The sequence below is a fragment of the Martes martes genome (assembly GCF_963455335.1).
Source record: "Martes martes genome assembly, chromosome: 17".
Classification (NCBI taxonomy): Eukaryota; Metazoa; Chordata; class Mammalia; order Carnivora; family Mustelidae; genus Martes; species Martes martes.
Window position 1 is genome coordinate 1,415,714 of NC_137905.1, and position 21,236 is coordinate 1,436,949.

The following is a 21,236-nucleotide window of genomic DNA, read 5'->3' on the forward strand; positions in this document are numbered from 1 at the left end:
GCAAATGCATCTTTTTTTTTTTTTTTTAAGGATTTTATTTATTTATTTGACGGAGAGACAGAGATCACAAGTAGGCAGAGAGGCAGACAGAGAGGGGGGGGGGAAGCAGGCTCCCCATGGAGCAGAGAGCCCGATGCGGGGCTCGATCCCAGGACCCTGGGATCGTGACCTGAGCCGAGGGCAGAGGCTTACCCCACGGAGCCCCCCCAGGCGCCCCTACAATAAATAAATCTTTATTAAAAAAAAGAGACAGGTGTGGCCAGTCGGTCGAATGGTCATGGTCTTGCTTCTGAGTTGGAAGAAGGATGCGCTGTGCCCTTCGGGTCTCGAGGGAATCTTCTGGAGCGTGGGTTCTGAGTCCATCAGGCGCATTCCCGTCCCCGGAGAGCTGGAGAAATTCCTGGGTGATGCCGGTGGCCTGGCCTGGGAACCCACTTTAAGGACCACGGCTGGACACCGCGGGTTATGGTCAGTTTTGGTGCAGTGAAGGATGTGACGGAAAACACTGCGGCCGGCAGGCCGGGGGAGGGCCCAGGCTCCTTGGCTGAGACTCAGCGTGGGTGGCACGCCCCCTTCCTCGGTCTCCCGAGAGCATTTCCACCCCAGGGCCTTTGCAACTGGACCATCCTCTGCGGGATCTCTGGGCCCAGGTCCCATTAGCCCCCAAGGGAAGGGCTTCCGGGAGGCTGACCTGCTGGCTCCCGCGGGCTTTGCGCTGACCGGTTCCTTCTCGTCCCGTGTCTCTGTGCTCCGCAGCTGTCTGCCGCTGCCCCCGGGAGACCGTGCACCCGGAGGCGGCGCTCCGACTCTCGTGCCCTCGTCCCCGTGCCTGGCTGCAGCCTGAGCCTCGCACGCCACGGGCTAGGCTGGGTGTGGACCCTCGTTCTGACTCGCTGCCCCGGCTGCCGGTGCTCACCCCGGGGTCCCAGCGGCTGCCCATGGGGCCACTGTCGAGGGTGAGGGATGGCGGCCCCCCAGTGCTGGACGGTGGGGTCTATACCTGCGTGAGGGCCCGGGTGGCCTGCATCTGCGGGGACGGGGTGCCCGGCTCAGGCAGAGAGGCCCCACGTGCTGTGGCCTTGTGACACATCATTCCTGTCAATTAGCCTGGAATTCGGGGTGGGGGTGGGGTGGCTGCAGTGTCTGTGTTTACTCACGACTTCCCTCAGTTCGTCCATCTGTCCGTCCGTCCGCTCCGATCAGCTTGGCTCTCGAGGGCTCTGGACTCTCGTGTCAGCCCGAGGGCTTAAGGCCTTGTCTGCGACCCGGGGCCTCACCGCACGCTCAGAGGCCCCCAGGCCTGGGTGACGGGGGGCAGGTGGGACACGTGCTTCCGTTCTGTGGATCGTTTAGTCTGTTATCTGGTTTTCGAGAGCGTGTGAGTGGGGGAGGGGCGGAGGAAGGAATCTGCAGCCTATTCGGCGCTGAGCGCAGAGCCGAGGTGGGACTCGATCCCAGGACCCTGAGGTCATGGCCTGAGCTGCAATCGAGCGTCGCTCCTCTAACCGACTGGCCACAGGCGCCCCTCTTCTCCTGAAGCCCCTAATGCTCTAGAGAGCCCCCTCCCCCCTCCGGAGCTGACCCGCCCATGTGTCCGTGTCCCAGATCCTCGGTCGCCGGCAAGGGCAGGCCTGTAGCTGCTGTCCCGGACGAGTCGCGCCGCCCACCCAGCCAGCGCGGCCCCTCCCGCACCTCTGAGTGCTCGCTCCCACGTGGAGGGAGGGTGGGGGCTCCGGCTGGCACCTGGCACCTGGCACCGGCCTGAGCTGCTGCTCCTGCCCCCGGCTCTGGACATGTCCTCACACTGCTTGGGGCTCAGCGTGTCGGGATGTCCCTGTCTGGAGCTGACTGTCCTGTGACCGGACGCGTGGGCCGGGGGTTGTCGTCCAGGGAGGAACGGGTGAGCACAGCAGTGAGGAGCAGGTCCCCACACGGGCGCACAAGGCCCCTGGCTGGCCTGGTCGGCCCGTCATTGTCTGGGGATGCCGCTCTGCGGGGAGCCCCATTCCTTGTGGCTAAAGGAGGCCAGCCCATCCCTAGGAAGGACTCGGGAGAGCCGTGACCTGGTGAGGGCCCTGGACAGGTCTGACCCAGGTGAAGACCCAGAGGGCTCTAGCCCCCTGTCCCCCGTCCCCCAGCGTGGTAGGGGGCTTCCTTTGAGGGTTGCTGGCCTTGGGGACACCATGGTGTGAGCTCCCCCCTCACTGTGGTCCCTTCCTCGGCCAGGCCCCGAACTCCAGGTGGCCCACAGTGAGGGGTATTGCCAAACCATGTCCTGGCAGACGTGGGTGGGGGCACTATGTGGGGCCGGGTCCAGAAACTTCCTTCCTGGACACCCCGCCCCCCACTTGTTTACCTGTGGCTGCCCCAGGTCAGAGCTCCCCACGGAATGTGGGCCCCACCCGAGGCCAGAGCCGGGCCTGGCCCTCTGCGCAGAGCACTCCGGCGGTGGCCTGTCCAGCAGGGCAGCCAGGTGCGGGACCCTTCCCGGGGACAGCACGTGACGCCCACACGACGGCCCCGGTCCCTGTTGCTCCCCCGGAAAGCCCGGCGGGTCCCGGATCTGCTGTGAAGGGAGCTGTTGCTGGCGGGGCGGGTTTCGTGCCTGTGCCTGGGGCCTTTGCCATCTGAGCACGTGGTGGGGCGTCCAAGCAGCCTCCCAGGGGAGAGCACAGAGATGCTGAGCCCTCCTAATGCCTGCCCGGCCAGCAAGGACGGGCCTGTGGCGGGATCCGGGGGTGACCCCATTTAGGACAGTTTGGGGTCGGTAGGTCTGCAAACAGTCCCCGAGGCCAGGCTGCCCGTGTTCCTCACCCACTGCCCTGCTTCCAGGCGCCCAACCTGCACGGGTGGGGGGGAGCATGCCATCCATTGGGTCCCCAGATCCTGGACCCCCAGGGGGTCACGCCCCCAGCCACACTGACAAGAGGGCAGCGCCACCCCTCTGCCCTCCTCCCCTCTCAGAAGCCATCTGGGACCGGGTGTGGCTGGGAGGGTGGCCAGGCCATAAACAGTCAGGGGCTCCCGGACCCGTGAGGACCGAGGGGCAGGTCTGTGGCTGGTGCCCACGGGCTCCTCGTCCCTCTTGTGGCCACCAGCCCCCCCTTGGGCCTCGTCGCAGCTTCACGGAGCTGGCGGTACGGGGAGGGCCTGGCTGACTGCGCCGGCCCTGGCAAGTCCGTGAGCCGTAAAACCAAACGTCCGGGCCCCCCGCTAATTAAACCCTCGGCCAGCAGCGCGGGGCCCGGGGCTCTTGGCTAGGTTCCAAGTAGGTAACACAGTGTCCTTGGCATTGCCGCCGGGGCCCCTGCTGTGTCCTGGGCCCCCCCACAGGGCCGTGCGGGTTCTCCAGCCCTACCCTCTGCTGACTCCGGGTCGGCTGCCCTCCTGGGAGAGGAGAGGGTCCTCGGAAGGGGCCCGAGTTGTAGAAGCCCTGGGAAGGGCTTCGGCGCTGTTCCTCCGGCGGGCCTGGAGCTCTCCACCCCGAGGCTGTGCCGTGTCCCCCCGGGACTGCGGGGCGTGCTGTGGGCAGGAAGCCCCAAGGCCGGTGTGTGGCCAATGCTGGACTTGCTCGGGGAACGGAGAGGGGACCCGGGTTGGCTCTCTGGGCAGGTGCGGCCGGGGGAGGGTTGGGACTCAGTCCCGGGGGCGTGTGCTGGAAGGCGCTTCACGGGGCGCAGAGCAGGGGTGGCCCATGGGACTGGGGGGCGGCAAGGTGTTCCCTGAGGGCCTGTGGGCCTGGCTCTGGCTGCCAGTGTGGTCGGTGCGGCCCCCAGATCCCTTTCCCGCGCTCTACCTTCTGCCCCTGCCCCCAGGGTGCCCGCCCGCCCACGAGGGGCTCTGCCATGTCCTGCCTTCCTGTCCTCGCCTTCCGTGACCACTGACCTTGTCCCCAGAAGGTGGGGGACGCTGGGCTTGGGGCTGCTCGCTCCCGTGCCCCAGGGCGACCTGCTGGTCATCTTCTTCCAGAAAGGTGGGGGAAGATCCAAACCTTTGGTAACCTCTGGGTCAGGGTCTGGGGTCCGTGTCTATATCCAGGTTTGGGGAAGTGTGGCCACCCAAGTGCCGTGGGGTCAGGAGGCTCTGCTGCGGGGACAGCTATGGTGGAGGGCAACAGACAGCCCCTCTGCCACATTTCTCCCCCCACACCGCCCCTCCACCCGCTGGCAGAAGCTGGCAGGGGTGTTCATGGGTTTCTTCTTCAAGCCAAGCGAGGCAGAGCCAGCGCCCTCCCCGGACACCCAGCGGGCGGTGGAGGCCGCGAGACTTGGACCAGGACACCCCACCCCCACCCCAGCAGCTGTCATCAGGGACTCTGACCTCCTGTCCCTGGGCCACCTGGCCTCCTCGGGGCTCTACCTGGCTGGCAGCAGGAGGCAGGCCTGAAAGGTGCCCACCCAGGTCAGGAGAGGCTGAGCCCTGGTGTCCTGGGGATGTGGGTGACCCGCTCCCCCGACCTGCAGGCCCCGTGGGAAGGAGCCCGGGCCACATGTGTGAGCCTTTCTGTGTGTGCTCTCAGTCATCCGTCTTTGGGGTCGGTTCAGTTGTGACCAAGTGGGGACACATGAGAACATTCTCCTGACGGGAGAGGGGGCCTTACGGCCCGACGCAGCAGCCCTTCTGCGCAGGTGGATACTGGCAGCGACTGGGGAGCGAACCTTCCAGAACCTCTCATACACTTCGGGGCGCGAATCCTGCTTCTGTTTCTGTTGGACACGTGAGGAATCTTCCTGTGCGGGTGTGGGTTCTGGGTGCCCCAGGGCCGGGCCCGTAGTCGCCCTCTCCTGCCCCGCGCCCGGCGCTGTTCCGTGGCCTTGGTCCCTGCCCTGTCGGGGTCCCCGTCCCCAGCTGAGGAAGTAGGCAGAGCGGGGACGGAACCAGCCGACCAGACCCTGGCCCTTGGGCTCCCTGGTTTCGCAGAAGCCCAGAGGAAGGTGAGACCAGTTTGCTGGTCCGCAGCCCACCTCCCTCCGGACCACCCAGCCCTCGGCCTCAGCCCGCGTCCCTGGGACCCAGGGGCCCAGGCCGGGTGCTCAGGGCCTCACCCCAGCGGGAGGAAGTGCCCGCCCTCCCTCTGGGCCCTGCTGCTGCTGGGAGGGGCTGCGGGGTAGGGGGCAGCTCTGCCCCGGCCTGGCGCCCCCCACCCTGGCCACCGATGGCTGCTCCGCAGACCCAGCTAGTCCCGACCGGTTGTCCCCGTCCCGTGTGTCTCCTGCAGGCTATCCTGTCTAGGTCCCCTGGAACTGCACCGTTCCTGAGGGGCGGGGGCGGGAGCCCCAGTCCTGGACTCAGTTTCCTCATTTGCGCATCAAGGCAGCCATCCTGCCCCTCTTAGGGGCCCCGGGACAGTGCTGACCACTGTGTGCCCTCTGCCATCCAGGCCTCCTGGCCTCTCCCGGGGACGCTGTCCTTTCAGCTTCCACGCCATTAGGGGCCATGGCATGACATCAGGGCCACTGCCCCATGTCAGCTGGGTCCCCCATGAGCCCCTGGGGTCCCCCATGAACCCCTGGGATCCCTGAGCCCACAGCTGCCTTTGCCCAGAGCCCTTCCACTCTGCTTCTGCTCCCTGCGGGGTGGCGCTGGCCTGTGTGTCCCGTGGGCAGTGCGCTTCCCCAGCCACACGTTTCCTGGAGCCTCCCTTCGCATGGGCCTGAAGACACGCGCCTGCGTCCCCGAGGACTCTGCTGGCCTGGGAAGTGCCCGCCTGCCCCACAGTCCTTCCGGCTGCACGTGCTGTGTCCAGCCTGCTTTACAGATAGGGGAACTGAGGCTCAGAACTCGGGCTCCCACAGGAGGGCTGGGGTGGGGAAGGTCTGGGCCCACCTAACCCACTGGCCAGCCTCGGGGGACACGTTCCAGGAACTGTGTGCCGAGTGGGGTCTCCCTGGGGGCCATGGGGTCCAGCCCTCTGCAGGGAATGTCCCCGCTGGGCCGCGTGGGGTCCCGCAGGCTTGCCGGCCTCCCGCCTCCCCTTCCTGACCTGGCAGTGGCTGAGACCAGGGGTCCGTGTCTCCCCTGTCCAGACCCCAGTTCCTTCACCTACAGGATAAGGGTCTGCTGGGGCGCTTGCTGGATGGGCCTTCTGGGCTCCGGCATGCTCCGCGAGGGTCTTTAAAGGGTTAAGCATGTGCTCTGGGTGAGGGGTCCTGGCAGGAGGGAGCCCTTTCCTGCCCAGCCGGGCTCTCTCTCCCCACCCCCAACCTATTGTTCCTGGCGCAGGAAAAGGCATATTTCCCCCATGAGGTCACTGGCCGCTCTGGTGGGGAGGTGGGAGCTGCCTAGGCAGCCTGCTCCCCTCCCCTCCCCTCCCCTCCCCTCCCCTCCAGCTCCGCGCCTTCCTTCTCTGCTCTAGCCTGGGGGTGACCAGCACCTCCTCTCACCTCCCCCCAGTCTTAGCTGGTCTTCAAGGCCAGAGGAAAGGCCGCCGCCTCCAGGCAGCGCTCTAATGCCTGGGCCTTCTCCGCAGGGACGGCCACTTCACCGGAGCCCTGGACACTGGCCGCAGAGCCAGGAGCCTGGACCTAAGTCCTGCCTGGACCTCCACAGGGGCCCTTCTCCTCCGAGACATTCCCCGTCCGCACCTGGACGGGGGGGACAGCTGAGCGGGCTGCCCCTGCTCCCCGGCCTGTCCCCAGCCCCTGCTAGCAGGGGGAGGGCTGTCAGCTGGGAACAGGACCGGAGCCTCTTGTGTTGCACCAGCCACACTGCTGCCCTGCCAGCGCAGGGAGCCAGCGGGCCACGGTCCCCGCTCACGCCCCCACCCCGGGCCGGCGTCCAGGAGGGCTGTCTGGGCGCCACCCGCCTGCCTGGTACCAGCTCCCTTGGCTGGGCTGATGACAAGACGAGTCAGGGACGGCTTACAGGCCTTCTCTGTGCGGGATGGTGTGCTCTGGTGGGGTGGCCGGGCGGGCGCCCCCCAGACATCTCAGGGTGCCTCGGAGAGCTGGAGACCTATCCCCTGGGGCACGCACAGACCCTCCCTTTCTTGCTGTGTCCCCATCTGCGGAGCTGGGCAGGTCATGTGTGTTGGGTGCATGAGTGAAGGAAGGAGTGAGGGGCTCACGGGCTGCAGGGTGGGGTCACCTGGCTGTCCCTGCCCCCCCCCCCCGGCCCTGTGACCTCTGACCCTGCTGTTCCCGACTCTTCACCTCTGACCTCCTGCTTTGGGCAGATGAGCTTCTCAGAGATGCTCTCCTGCTCAGGCGGGGTATGGGGCGAGGACAGGGCTGCACGCCTCGGGCTCCACCAGCAGCCGCAGGCGGGCTCGGGCGTCCCCTGCCCCCCGGGTTTGAGTCTCTGACGTCCTTGCTGGTTGTTTGTTTGTTTATTTTGGTAAAACACACAGAACATGGGGCGCCTGGCTGGCTCAGTCGGTAGGACACGCAACTCTTTTTTATTTTTAAATTTTATTTATTTATTCTGGAGTAATCCCTGCACCCGATGTGGGCCTGAGCTCACGACCCTGAGGTCAAGAGTCACACGCTCTTCACCCTGAGCCAGCCCGGCAGCCCCAGCACGTGACTCTGGATCTCGGGGTTGTAAGTTCAGGCCCCACGTGCGGTGTAGAGAGCCTTAAAAATGAAAAAAAAAAAAAAAAAAGATACAGAGCATAAAATTGATCATCTTAACCATTTTTTAAAAATTTTATTTTTTGAGAGTGAGAGCACGGGGTGGGGGAGGGGCAGAGGGGGAAGCAGGCCTCCCGCTGAGCAGGGAGGCCAGTGTGGGCTCCATCCCGGGACCCCTGGACCCTGGGATCGCGACCTGCGCTTAAGGCAGATGCTTCCCTGACCAACCGCCCAGGCGTCCCTGTCTTCCCCGCGTTCAAGCGCGCGTACAGCGACGACGACGGGCTCTCTCAGTATGGCACAGCCGGCTCCGCGCCCCCCCCGTCCCCCCCCCCCCCCCGTCCCCAGAACGTGAAGCCCCGCCCCCGCCCAGCCTTGGGCTGCTCCCGAACCAGGCCCAGGGAACGTGAAGGAAGGAAGCCTGTCCTCCCCTCTGGGCTGTGCGGTGCCTCTGGGAGCCTCCCCGGTGCCCGCACAGCAGTTGCCCTCCTGGTGTGCCCCCCCCGCCCCGCCCCTGTGTGCCAGGTGCCCTCCCCCGCCATGCGTAGCGGCCCCCCCCCCGCCCCCGCCGTGGGTGCTCCCGGAGCGTCACGCGGCCTGGCAGGTCGCGGTGAGTGTCTCAGGGCTGGGCCTACACGGCAGTCCTCAGGGCAGGTTAGTTGGGTGGATGAAGGACGGATGGACACTCAGACGTGTGGCTGGCCAGCTGGGCCATGGGGAGGACAGACGCCGCCTGGCTGGTACGAGGGCGGGGTGCCACCCTCTCTGGGGACAGGCCAGGGCTGGTGGTATGGCGTGGGGAGAGGCCGCACCTGGGCCTGGAGAATGCAGCCCTGGAAGGGACTTTAGAAGCGTTTGCTGTAAATGCTTTTCCCTCTCCCTCTGGGACCGGGTCAGATGGATTTTTTTTTAAAGGAAAATCCTCAGTTGCTGCGAAACTTACTTCTGGTGAGCCGGTTGCAACCCGCGTGGGTAGTGGAAGGAGGCGGCCCCGTCCAGTCACGGGCTCGGTCACCAGGGCCCAGCCCCGAGCTCTGCCCCTCGCCTCACCCTTCCGCCGAGCCCTCAGGCAGGTCGTGTGAACCCCATTGTACTGACATGGAAACTGAGGCCTGGGGCACGGTGCCACGCAGGCTGCAAGGTCAGGGGTCTGCCTCCCTCGCTGGGGCTCCTGCTGTCCCCTCCTCTCAGCTTCTCTGACACAGCCCAGCACCTGGTCGGGGCCAGGTGGGGACAGGAGACACACAGGCAGAGGCATGCGCAGCCCTGCTGTCAGCCTGGGCCCGGGCGTGGGGCGGGGTGTTGGTGGGGTTGCGGGGGACTCCATGGCCTGGGTTCTGGGGGAGCCAGACCCTGCCCCGGCACAGCGGGTCAAGAGAAAAGGTGGGAACAGGCTGTGGGCATGCGGGCAGCGGTCGCGGGTCGGCCAGGAGCCCGGCTGACGGCCACGAGCCCTGCGGGTTCCACTCCAGGGGGAGGTACGGCTGCGAGGCTCACTTGACAGCCAGCGACGTTGTGTGTCCACTGAAGCCATAAGGTTTTATTTTACTCATTTTTTGAAGATTCATTTGTTTTAGGGAGAGACAGCCCGAGTGGGAGGGGCAGAAGGAGAGAGAGTGTCCCGCAGACTCTGCTGGGCGCGGAGCCTCACGTGGAACTCGATCTCACAACCCTGAGATCGTGACCTGAGCCGAAACCGAGTCGGACGCTTCACCGACTGAGCCCCGCAGGCACCCCTGAATCTATGAAATTTTTAAAAAAGGAGGAAAAGTAAGTTAGCCAAGTCAGCCACCTTGTCCCCGTTTGCCCAAGGGCATGGAGGCGGGACGGCATGTGCCCGAGACGCATGGGGCAGAATGAGCTGTGGCTCTGAGTGACAGGTGACTAGTGTTTGTCGGGACACTGTATGACAGCGTGTGAATCCTGGGATGTGACAGGTCACAGGTTAGCGGGGTTGCTCTGGCCGCAGGGAGCTGGCGTCCAGGCGGGAGATGAGAGGTGACTGGGGGGGCGGTGTCGGGGGCAATGCCAAGGGCAGGGTGTTAGAATGATGCTTGGCAGTGATGTCCAGTGGGCTGGGGACCACTGAGGGGCTTGATGTCTGGGGGTGGTGTTGGGGACAATCGGGATAATGTCTGGGGTGATGCTAGGGGTGGTGTTGGGGACAATCGGGGGTGATGCTGGGGACAATCGGGATGATGCTGGGGGAAGGTGTTGGGGATGACCAGGGACTGATGTCCGGGGGTGATGCTGGGGGCGATGTTAGGGACTTGATGTCGAGGCGATGGGGGCGATGTTAGGGGCGATCAGGTGGTGATTTTAGGGGTGATGCTGGGGGGCGGTGTTGGGGACAATCAGGGGGTAATGTATGGAGTGATGCTAGGGGTGGTGTGGGGACAATCGGGGGTGATGCGGGGGACGATCAGGGGGTGATTTCTGGGGGTAATTTTGGGGGTGATGTTGGGGACAATCGGGATAGTGTCTGGGGTGACGCTAGGGGTGGTGTTGGGGACGATCAGGGACTGATGTCTGGGGGTGATGCTCGGGGTGGTGTTGGGGACGATCGGGGGTGATGTCCAGGATGTGGTGTTGGGGACAGTTGGGGGTGGTGTTGGGGACGATCGGGACTGATGTCCGGGGGTGACGCTCGGGGCGGTGTTGGGGACGATCAGGGACTGATGTCTGGGGGTGATGCTCGGGGAGGTGTTGGGGACGATCGGGGGTGATGTCCAGGATGTGGTGTTGGGGACAGTTGGGGGTGGTGTTGGGGACGATCGGGACTGATGTCCGGGGGTGACGCTCGGGGCGGTGTTGGGGACGATCAGGGACTGATGTCTGGGGGTGATGCTCGGGGAGGTGTTGGGGACGATCGGGGGTGATGTCCAGGATGTGGTGTTGGGGACAGTTGGGGGTGGTGTTGGGGACGATCGGGACTGATGTCCGGGGGTGACGCTCAGGGCGGTGTTGGGGACCATCGGGGACTGATGTCCGGGGGTGACGCTCGGGGTGGTGTTGGGGACGATCGGGGGTGGCGTCCAGGGTGTGCCCGCCCCCTGGTGTGGCTGTGCTAACCGCCGTCTCCTCCCTGCAGCCTGCCTGTCCCGCGTCAACGGCCTCTCCCTGGTTTACCTGCTGTTTTTGCTGCTGCTGCCCTGGTTCCCGGGCCCCTGTCGGCGCGGCGTCCCAGGTAAAGGGCTTGGGCGCTGGCTCCTGCCAGGTGGGGGCACTGGGGGCCTCGGAGCTCTTTGTCCGCAAGGACTGGCCAGACACGGGGGGGGTGTGGGGTGCATGTGCCCTCCGCAGAAGCCCTGGGCAGTCGAGTGGCCAGGGGGAAGGATGAGTGGCCCCAGGTTTCGGTTTCCCTTTGCTAGCCCTGGACTAGCTTCAGCACCTCCTTCCTGACTGCGTGTTATAGGGCTGGAGGTAGTGGGGGTCATCGGACGGATCCCCCTTGTTCCCGGGGCGGCCTGTCTCCCTGTGGGCTCCCTCTCACGTTCCCTACCCCGTGCCTGGCGGGGCTCCGGCCGACCCCTTACTTCCGGCTGCAGCGTCGCTCCCCGGACCCGCACCCCCCGCCCCAGGTCAGGCTTCTCCCGTGTTTGCTTGAGCTCTGCGGGGTTTCTCTGTAACCTCCTTGTCTGGGTCTTCCGCTCCTGGTGGGTGGGTGCCGTCGCCAGACGAACAGATGGGGGACGCCCTCGGGGACTGCACCCCCAGGAGGTGCTGAACGTGGGCTCGCGGCAGGGGGCCATCCAAGAAGGGCTGGGAGCAGAGAGGCCGGCTCAGGGGCCCCGGGCCGGAGGGGACAGGGCTGTGCCCTGCTCCCTGCCCCGTGGGCAGGCAGGCGCCCTGTGAACAGGTGCCGACAGGTGAGACGGGGGTGGATGGGGGTCCAGACGTGCTCAAGGGACCCTCGAGTTTGGGCTGCTGCCACCTGCCCGCTCTGTGCTTCAGGGTCCGGTTCCCCGGCTTTCGGGGAGGGGAGTGCGCAGGGGCACGTCCCCAAAGGCTGCTCTGCCCTCTGTAGGCGGGAAGGCCCCCTCTGTGTTTTGGGGGGGAAGAGAGGTACCCAGGCTCGAACAGGGGTCCCTGAGCAAAGCCGGCTGCCCGCAGCAGGAGAGCCAGTGCCTGGCGGAGACGTGTGGGGGAGCAGCCCCGCAGAGCCGAGCACCGGCTTGACCGGCACAGCTGAGGACCCGTGAGCGAGACAGGCCCGCAGACACGGCCTCCAGGAGTGCGGGTGCCGCTGGCTGGCTGCTTTGGGGTCTTGGGGGCTGGGGCAGCACCCCCTCCCCCGCTCAGGCCAGAAGTGGGGAGACCGGCCGGGCCTCCTGGGCCAGGCTCACAGCGCCACGGGGCTGGTTCCTTCTGGAGGCTCCAGGGGAGGATCCGTGTCCTCGTCTTTCCGGGGCCCTCGAGGCACCCACAGCCCCTCCCTCCGTCGTCCCGGCCGGCAACGGACCGTCGAGTGTCACCTCGTGCCTCCGACTCTGGCCCCCATCAGGCTCCCTCCTTGCTGGGGCGCCGGTCTTGCAGTGTAGGTGGGATTCTGGGAGCAGAGGACTGCGGGGGCTTCGGGGGGGCAGGGCTGAGAGCCGCCTGCGCCCCAGGCCAGCCCCTCGCCCAGGCCCGCCTCCCACAGGGCCCTCCCCTCTCCTCCCCTTCCCTTCCCGGAGCCAGCGCCCCTCTCCTGCCATGGGCCGTGGGGGGAGGTGGGCCCTGGCGGGGGCAGGGCCTGGGTGGGGAGACGCCCCTGCCTGACCTCTGTCTGTCCGCCCTCGGAGGCCCTTCAGGAACAGGGAGGCTGCCTGGTTTTTCCGGGTGGAAGAGGGGAAGATGGGAGACCTGCCCGTGCCCGGGAGCCTGCCCTCGCGCTTAGGATGTGTGGAGGCCGGGCCGAAGCGGCGTCTGCTGGAAGGTGTGACGCCGCCTGGGCCCCGAGGGTGCTGACCCCGGCCCCTGTCCCCCGTCCCCACCGGGGCATCCGCAGGGAACACAGCGGCCTGTGCCTGGGGAAGCGTGGGTCGCCTCGGCGCTGCTCCAGCTCTGTCCTCAGGCGGGCAGGGCTGGGGCGGGGCAGGGGTCAGTACCAGCCGTCCCCTTAACACTTAGGGACTTAAGACCCCGTCTCTGCCTTAGAACTCTGCCCCCCAGGAGCTGGTGGCTGCGGCTCTCCCTGGGGCCTGGCGGGGAGGGCCATGTGCTCAGCTCTGTGAGCAGGCGGCACGGTGAGGGTCCCTGTGTGTGTCGCGGGGAGGGGTGTGGGTCCCCCTGTGTGACTGGTCGTCCGTGGGGACACAGGCGTCCTGCGATCTCGGGCCTGTGGGGAGAGCTCCTGACCCAGGCTCTGCCCTGTCCCCCTCCTCCACCGCACCCCCAAGAGCCTTCCTGCTGCGGCTGCGGGCACCCCTCCCCAGCGTCCCGGAGCACTTCCTCCCAAGGCCCCCGTGCGCACCCCGAGAGCCAGGCTCCTGTCGGCGTGGGGGCGTGAGGTCTGCAGACAGCTGGTGTAGACACCACGCCTGGCCTGAAGGAGAGGCCGTGTGAGCGAGGCCTGTGGGGACTGCAGTCGCCGGCTGGGTGGAGGGGGCAGCGTGGGAAGGCCCAGAGGCGTTAGGACGGTGGTCCCTGAGCTGTGGCTGGGAAAGGGGGCCCCTGCGGAGGGGACTGTCAGGCCGGTTTTGGGGGGCTCCAGGATTTCTGCTCTTGGGGTCCCCAGCCTGCCAGCCCCATTCCTGCTCCCCGAGGGCCCGAGTGCTCCTCCCTGCTCCTGCAGGTGGTTTCTGGGCCCCCCGCGATGCCCACAAGGGGCGTGGGCTGCCAGGACCCCCCCAGCAGCCGGAGCCGCTGCTCTGTGCCCTGGCACCCCCTCCCCTGCCGGACCTCCTCCCACCCTCCGGGCCGCCCTTCATGAGTGGATCTCCGGGGGGCCAGCCTGCCCCCCTGAGGTCGCTGTGGAGTTCAGGTGGGCAGCACGGGACAGCCCCCAGCGTCGGTTAGTGGGGTCAGCGGGCCAGATCGGGCACGGATTTCCCGGCCTCCTGCCTCTCCCCCGTCACGCTCACCCAGCCCCTGCCCGGCAGGGAGCCGGAACCACGCAGCCGGTGCTCTGGGCTTGGTGGCGGCTCGTGGTCCAGGACACCGTGTGGCCACCCAAGGAGGGAGTTCAGGGTGAGAAGGAGAGGACAGTGGGGCAGTGGTGACGTCTCACACTTTGCCCCATGGTGTCTGAGAGGAAGCCGGTCAGAGGGGAGTCAGGTGGGGCCCCTCCTGCCGGGGGGCCCCTCCCGGACCCACCGGTTTCCGGGTGTACGAGGAGCCCGACAGCCTGGCACTTGCGGCCTCGGGCCCAGCAGTACTGCAAGGCCGACCCCAGGCGTCCGTGGCCCCAGAGCAGGGTGCGACTGTGGGGGCAAGCAGGGGTGCATGTGCTCCCACCGCACCCCCCTGCTGGGGCTCCCCAGGTCTGCAGGAGCGGCTGAGCCCTGCCCCGCCCCCCGCAGGTAGCCCCCGCCCCCCCAGTTGGGAGGCCTCAGCCTCCCCCCCCCCCCGCTCTTGGCCTGGTGCTCCGAGCAGAGCTGCCCAGCCAGGGCCGAACGCCAGATGTTCTGTTCATTTTCCGTCCGTCCTTCCCAGTGCTCTGCCCGCCCCACCCTGCTCTCCCCTTCGCTCACCCCTGCCCCCGAGGGTTGGAGGCGGGGAGGGACCTAGAAACGAGCAGCCATGAGGCCATCTGAGTGCCGCCTGGGCTGCTGGGGCTCCCTTGCCCTCTCTGAGCCAGGCTTCCCTCTGCAAGGCTGGGGGGCAGGGGGTGAAGGCCCAGCACTCGCGGGGTCTCTCCTGCTGGGCCCTCCCGGGAGAGGGGGTGGAGCAGGGACCCTGAGCCCTGCAGCCTCAGGCGGGAGCAAGTGTGACGCCTGTCCCCCGAGCCCGGGGTGGGCGGGGAGGTGCTCGGTGGCGAGGAAACCATCCACGGCCCGAGTCCTCACGGCAGGTTCCAGAGCTCAGCGTGGGCGTCGGGGTCAGCTTCCTGCACGGGGCGCGAGCTGCCCACCCGCTCAGAGCTGAGGTGGCGACAGGACTCCGCGGCCCCCCAAGCGCGGGCCGGGTGCGCAGACCTCTCCCTGCAGCCACGGCCTCCCTGCTAGTGGCCAAGGCACAGGGGGCCGTTGTCTGGGGCCGCCCCTGCCCACGCTGGGGTCCCGGGGCCCAGCTCCTGGAATCGGTTTCTCCCCCCACAAGTGGGCTCTGGGGGAACTTGGGACCCCCAGGATGATGAAACAAGGGCCCTGTCCCAGCCTCACACCTGCCCGCTCCGCCCGCAGGCCACACCGGCCGCCTCCTCCAGGCCCTGCTGGTTTCCAGTCTCCTCTTCCTGGCGGCCCACCTAACCTTCCAGATTTGCCTCCACACCGTGCCCCGCCTGGACCAGCTGCTGGGACCCAGCTGTGAGTGTCCCTGGGTCGGGATGGCCTTCCCGAGCTAGCCAGGAGCCTGGGGAGACGGGGTCTGCAGCCCTGGGGAAGGCCCCCCGCCCCACCCAGGCTGTGCCTCACCCGGGCCCTGAGTGCCCGTATACAGTTCCCGTCCACCCCACGTGGCCCAGGTTCGTGCCAGTGCCAGTGGGTCCTCATTCCAGACCCCAGAGTCTACCAGCATCTGTCTCTGCAGCGAAGAGACCGGCCGGAGCACCGGTGGCCCTCCTTGCCCTGCCCAGCCCAGCCCTCTGCCCTGTGCCCCGCATCGTGTGGACAGTGTCTGCGGCTGGTGCCCGCCCTCCCAGCTCCAGGCGGGCTCGACCTCAGCCCCGCAGACCCCGCACAGCCTCGGTCCTGCCTGCATCGCTCCCCTGCCCTGCCTCGCCCGGGCTCCCGCTCCCATTCCGCGGGGACGGTGCCCATCCTGCTGTTTAGAAGCTGGGCCATGGAGAGAAGCCAGGCGCCTCGTGGGTGCCCTGGCCCCGGTGGTTCCCGCATAGGCCTCCCCATTCCGGCCCCCACGACTTGGGCGTCAGCTTGCGGCTGGGAGTCCCCGTTGCGCCAGGCAGGACGCACGGGCCTTCGATGCCCCCGGCTCTCCCTGGCTGGGCCTGAGTTCCCCTACTAGTGAAGGCAGCCTTCTGCGAGCTGCCCTGAGCCCAGCCGTGTCCTGTGACCGCGGGGCTCCCAGGGCCTCTTGGCGGCAGGGGGTAGGGCTGCTTGGCGCTCGCTGCCTGACCCCGCTCCGTGTCTCTCCCTGCAGGCAGCCCCTGGGAGAGCCTCTCCCGGCACGTGGGGGTCACGAGGTAAGCGCGCTCCTCGCCCCCCCTGGGTCCCCCGTCAGCCTCCCCTGCCTGGCCCCTGCCTTCCCCGACCCACCCGTGGGCTCTCCCTGCCCTTCCCAGGCTGGACCTGAAGGACATCCCCAATGCTGTCCGGCTGGTGGCCCCCGACTTCGGTATCCTGGTGGTCTCCTCCGTGTGCCTTGGCCTCTGTGGGCGCCTCACCCGGGACGCGCAGCGGAGCCAGCGTGCCCAGGAGCTGGTGAGGGCTGCAGGCGGGTGGGGCTCGTGTGCTGGAGGACGGTGTTCCCGGGCTCTGTCCGTCAGAGGACAATTTCACTTTTTCTTTCTTTTTTTTTAAAGAATTTATTTATTTATTTGACAGAGAGAGATCACAAGCAGGCAGAGAGGCAGGCGGGGCGGGGGGGGGGAAGCAGGCTCCCCGCCGAGCAGAGAGCCCGATGTGGGGCCCGATGCCAGGTCCCTGAGATCATGACCTGAGCCGAAGACAGAGGCTCAACCCACTGAGCCTCCCAGGCACCCCAATTTCACTTTTTCTTGACACAAATATGGACTTTTCGTTGAACGAATGTGTGCTTGCTGTGAAGAGATGAAACATGGGAGGTGTGTGTCCCCTTTCTGGGACGCGGGGCCGAGTGGTGCCGCTGGTGTGCATTTGAGACTTGGTTCTAGCAGGGGTCCATCTCGGGGGACTTTGGGGACCCCAAGTCATGTCTGTGCCTTCAGAAACTGTTCCAGGGGGTCCTTCCAGGTCACAGGGAAGGAGGAACCCATCACTGCAGGGAGTGACCTGCTGGCTGTCGGGGAGCCCCCCTCCATGTTGGGGGCAACTCAGTCTGCCCCTGACCCCGCCTGCTGTCGTGCCTGTCCCTGTCCCCAGCCTACCGGGCAAGGCTGGCACCCCACTTTCAGAGGGGAAAGAGGAGCCTGGAGCTCAGGGTGCTGTTCCAGGCACTCGTGGGGCTTAGGACCACCCTGCTGCCGTCCCTCGGGGCACCCTCCCCCTGGTGGCCCCCGTCCCCTCCCTGGGGAGTGCGTGTGGGCTGCTCAAGCTACGGCTGCCTCTGGTTTCCCTGTTTGTGGAACCAGGGCTTTCCAGAACAGCTCTGCCGCGAAGGGGCTGGCTCGGTCTGAAATCTGGGGTGGGACAGGAAGGGGACAGGAGGGGACAGGAAGGGACAGCCGCTGCGTGTGGCCCTCACAGCCCAGAACTGCCTTGCGTTGGGGGCTGGACCCTGGTCTGCCCCGTGACTGGGACAGGCCACCTTGTCTCTGTCCTCAGTGGCTAATGAGAGCCTGTGCAGTCGTGTTGACCCGGGGTGGCCGGTGTAGACAGCCTCACTCTGAGGACCCTCCACGGGTGCAGGTTTTAAAGCCCAGAGTTATGTGTGCACACACACGACGCCCCGCGTGGGACAGCGTGTGCACAGAGTTGCCCGTCACACGCACGGACAGGCCTGCTCTTGGGGTCTGGTGGGCTGCGGGGGGACGGGGAGGGAGAGAGGAGAAGCTCCCGCCGAGGCCCCTGTGGCGCCGGAGGGAACCGCGAGGCCAGGGCTGGGGCCGGGACACCCCGAGCACCTGTCTTCCCGCCTGGCAGCTGCCTCCGCTGTTCCCACGGACACTGACTTTCCACAGGCGCTCAGATGCCTTCCCAGGGCCGCGGCCAGCTGTGGGCGGGGGTGAGCTCAGGCCTGGCTGCTGTCCTGCTCCCCTCTTTCCCTCGCCTGCCCCTTCCCCTCCTTCCAGGCTCTGCTTAAGGGCTCCTCCCTGGGGCCTCCCCACCCCCCAGGCTCTGTGAGGGCAGGACCCGTCTGGTCCCCACCCCCACGGGACAGAGGCACAGCAGAGGTTAGGGGACTTGCCCAGGGCCGCGCAGCTAGGAGGCGCGAGCCGGGATGGGAGCGGGTCGCCTGGCTCCTGTGAGCGCAGGCTGGAAGGCTGGATGAGGAGCGCCATCCTCTGGGAAGGGCACGGGCGTGGCGCCCATTTAGCAGGTGGGAACTGGGGCGGGGGGGGGGGTGGCGCTGGGCGCCCAGGGAGGCAGCTTCGCTCTGGGAAACCTTGAAGGGGGTTCAGGGAGGGAGGCCCTGACCTTGGTGAGGCCTGGCAGGCCGTCCGCCCCTTGCTGTTCAGGGACCCCACAGGCAGCAGAAAGGAAGCAGGGTCACACTGGGTGGCCTCGGGGTCTCCTCCGTACCCCCATTCCTCCGTGTAAGAGGAAAGTGCTCGTCAGCCCTGGGACCGAGGGGCGTGGACGGAACGGTGCTCCGTGAACTGGGGTACGGGGCTGCCTTGTGCGCGCTGCCTTCCTCCTAACAGGCCCCACTCGGGGCCTCCGGAGCCAGGGTTTCGAGGACACGTGTGGGAACCTGGGGGCCCCCGGGCGAGAAGGGAAGATAAAGAAGAGGCACTTGTGGGGTCTGGAGTAGCGTGAGGCCTGTCTGCAGGGGTCAGTGGTCTCGCATGCCGGGCGTGGCGGGAGCGGCTTGGGGTGGGCGGCCTCTGGGAAGGCTGGTGGCAGGCAGACCTCTCGGTACAGAGCGCGGCGTGGCCCACGCCCAGCCGGCAGCCCATCCCCTCTCCAGCGGGCGGCCCCAGTGCCACGCCCCTGATTTCTGCCCCTTCTCATGACCTTGGCAGGATGATGATGACAGGGAAGTGGACGGTGACTCCCCAGTGGGACCTCAGGGAGCCCCTGAGCCGGCCCCCACGCGGAGGTCACGGCTGGCCACCCGGTTCCAGATCACAGCACACTGGCTGCTGGTGGCTGCGGGGCGGACCCTGGCCATTGTGCTGCTCGCACTAGCAGGTACCCGGGGGGCCAGGGCCAGGGACCCCGGCAGCGACTGCCACGTGGGGAGGGTCTCAGCAGCCCGCCGAGCTCCCCACGGGCCACGGAGACCCCACTGCCTCCCCCCCCCGCCCCCCGCAGGCATCGCCCACCCCTCCGCCTTCTCCAGCGTCTACTTCCTCGTCTTTCTGGCCACCTGCACCTGGTGGGCCTGCCATTTTCCCATCAGCCCCCTGGGCTTCAGCGCGCTCTGTGTCACCGTGGGCTGCTTCGGTGCCGGCCACCTCGTCTGCGTCTACTGCTACCAGACGCCCTTCGCCCAGGCCATGCTCCCCCCTGCCGGCATCTGGGCCAGGTGAGGCTCCCCGCACAGGCCCCATCCCCCCTACGTCCGCCCCGGGCCCTGGCTGTCCGGTCCCCGGGTCCCCCTCAGCCAGCACGCAGCGGCTCGCCTTCCCCGGCAGGGTGTTCGGTCTCAAGACCTTCGTGGCCCACGGCAACTGCTCCAATGCGCTGGTCCTCGATCTGAGCCACGACTGGCCCATCTACGTGAGCCCCGGCGTCCTGCTGCTTCTCTGCTACACCGTGGCCTCCCTCCTCAAGCTGCGCCCGCACCAGCCCCCGGACCCGGTGAGCGCCCGGGGCCAGTGCCTCTGCCGGTCTTCCCCCCACGCGCCCTGTCGGGGGTGGGAGCTGAGCTCCAGCTGGTCTCTGCAGAGGAAGGAGGTGGCTGGGAGCGACGAGGAGCAGGAGGTGGAGCTGACCCAGGTGGACCAGTGGCCCCAGGGCCAGGCCAGGGCTGCAGCCACCAAGGAGGAGGGGGCTGCCCAGGTGAGGAGCCAGGCCTGGGCTGCGGCACGGGAGCCTGCCTGCCCGAGGGCCTGGCTCACGGGGTCTCACCTTGCCTCTGCAGCACATGCTGCCCCCAACCACGGGCTCAGACTGGAGCACCGACAGCGGCACCGTGCATGACCTGACCGGCCACAGCCCCGTCCGCCAGTGCCCCTGTGAGTGCCGTATGTCCCAGGCTGCTCAGGGACACCAACCTCTGCAGGTGCCCTGGTGCTGCCCCCTGGTGGCCAGGGCTGGTCTTGCTCCATTGACCTCAGCGGCCCAGGCCCCCCGCCCCCCAGCATGGGGTCAGGCTGCCTACCCAAGACCCTGCTGGAGGCTCCGGGTCTCCTACCCCCTCTGCACCTGCTGCCTCTCGGGCCGGGCACTTCTCTTTTTCCCTTAAGGCGCGATTTCCGTTTTGCGTGAACTGAGAGATGGAAGTGCTGGTGCTCTCGGGGACGGGCCCGGGCCCGGCTGGAAGGGGTCAGGGCTGTCTTGTCCGACCTGTCCCTTCTTGGTCTTGGAAACCAAGATGGTGAATGGGACTAGGGCCGGCCAGGGGCCAGCGTCAGACAGGAGCCCGGCCCTTTGCTGGCATTGTCTGCCCCTAGCGCCCCCTGCTCCACACTGGCCGCTGCCCTTGAGGGCAGAGTCTGTGGTGGCCGAGGGGCTCCCCCTGTTGATGGTGGAGCTTCCCAGCTACGGTCCAGCTCCCTGGTGACCTCTGTCCCCTCCCCCCTCAGCGCAGCCCAGGCTGGCAGAGCCTCGAGAGACATCTCCGCTACACAGCCTGGGTCACCTCATCATGGACCAGAGCTACGTGTGTGCCCTCATCGCCATGATGGTAAGTAGCAGCTGGCCCAGGCAGCCGTGGCGGGCCCCTCCTGTGGGTTCTCTGGGGATGTTCTGGGAGGTGGCTGGTGGCCCACGTCTCGCAGAGCCTGGTGCCTCGTGGTCAAGAACGGACCTGTGTCCTGATGGGCTGCGAGCTGCGTGGCGTGCGTGGGCATGTGTGCGTGCGTGCGCGGGCATGTGTGTGCGTGGGCATGTGTGCGTGCGTGCGCGGGCATGTGTGCGTGGGCATGTGCGTGCGTGCGCGGGCATGTGTGTGCGTGGGCATGTGTGCGCGCGTGCGTGGGCATGTGTGCGTGCGTGCGCGGGCATGTGTGTGCGTGGGCATGTGTGCGTGCGTGCGCGGGCATGTGTGTGCGTGGGCATGTGTGCGTGCGTGCGCGGGCATGTGTGTGCGTGGGCATGTGTGGGCGTGGGCATGTGTGCGCGCGTGCGTGGGCATGTGTGTGCGTGGGCATGTGTGCGTGCGTGCGCGGGCATGTGTGTGCGCGGGCATGTGTGCGCGCGTGCGTGGGCATGTGGGCGTGCGTGCGTGCGCGGGCATGTGTGCGCGCGTGCGCGGGCATGTGTGTGCGCGGGCATGTGTGCGCGCGTGCGCGGGCATGTGTGTGCGTGGGCATGTGTGCGCGCGTGCGCGGGCATGTGTGTGCGTGGGCATGTGTGCGCGCGTGCGCGGGCATGTGTGTGCGTGGGCATGTGTGCGCGCGCGCGTGCGCGTGCGTGTGGCGTGCGCGTACCTGCACATGCAGAGTGGCCGCATGCCCGTGTGAGCGTGCGTCTCCTGCCCCCGGGCTTTAGGCCGAGGAGGCGCGTCGGCCTCCCCGTCACGGGGCGCGGCTGGGGGAGCAGGGCCGGGTGTGGGCAGGCCCGGCCGAGCAGCCCCGCCCACCAGCCCTGGCCGGCC

General features: G+C 67.4%; 1 protein-coding gene across 3 annotated transcripts in view; it reads left to right on the plus strand.

Annotated features, from left to right (window-relative positions):
- Positions 1–21,236, plus strand: part of PIEZO1 (piezo type mechanosensitive ion channel component 1 (Er blood group)) — a 52,208-nt gene that overhangs the window by 14,437 nt on the left and 16,535 nt on the right. For all 3 annotated transcript variants that reach the window (XM_080827835.1, XM_080827836.1, XM_080827834.1), the window contains exons 2-11: positions 10,663–10,758; positions 14,897–15,019; positions 15,813–15,855; positions 15,955–16,093; positions 18,496–18,664; positions 18,788–19,001; positions 19,111–19,276; positions 19,364–19,477; positions 19,560–19,653; positions 20,224–20,324. In XM_080827835.1, coding sequence (XP_080683961.1) covers positions 10,663–10,758; positions 14,897–15,019; positions 15,813–15,855; positions 15,955–16,093; positions 18,496–18,664; positions 18,788–19,001; positions 19,111–19,276; positions 19,364–19,477; positions 19,560–19,653; positions 20,224–20,324 — 1,259 coding nt within the window. The remainder of the gene's footprint in view (positions 1–10,662; positions 10,759–14,896; positions 15,020–15,812; positions 15,856–15,954; positions 16,094–18,495; positions 18,665–18,787; positions 19,002–19,110; positions 19,277–19,363; positions 19,478–19,559; positions 19,654–20,223; positions 20,325–21,236) is intronic.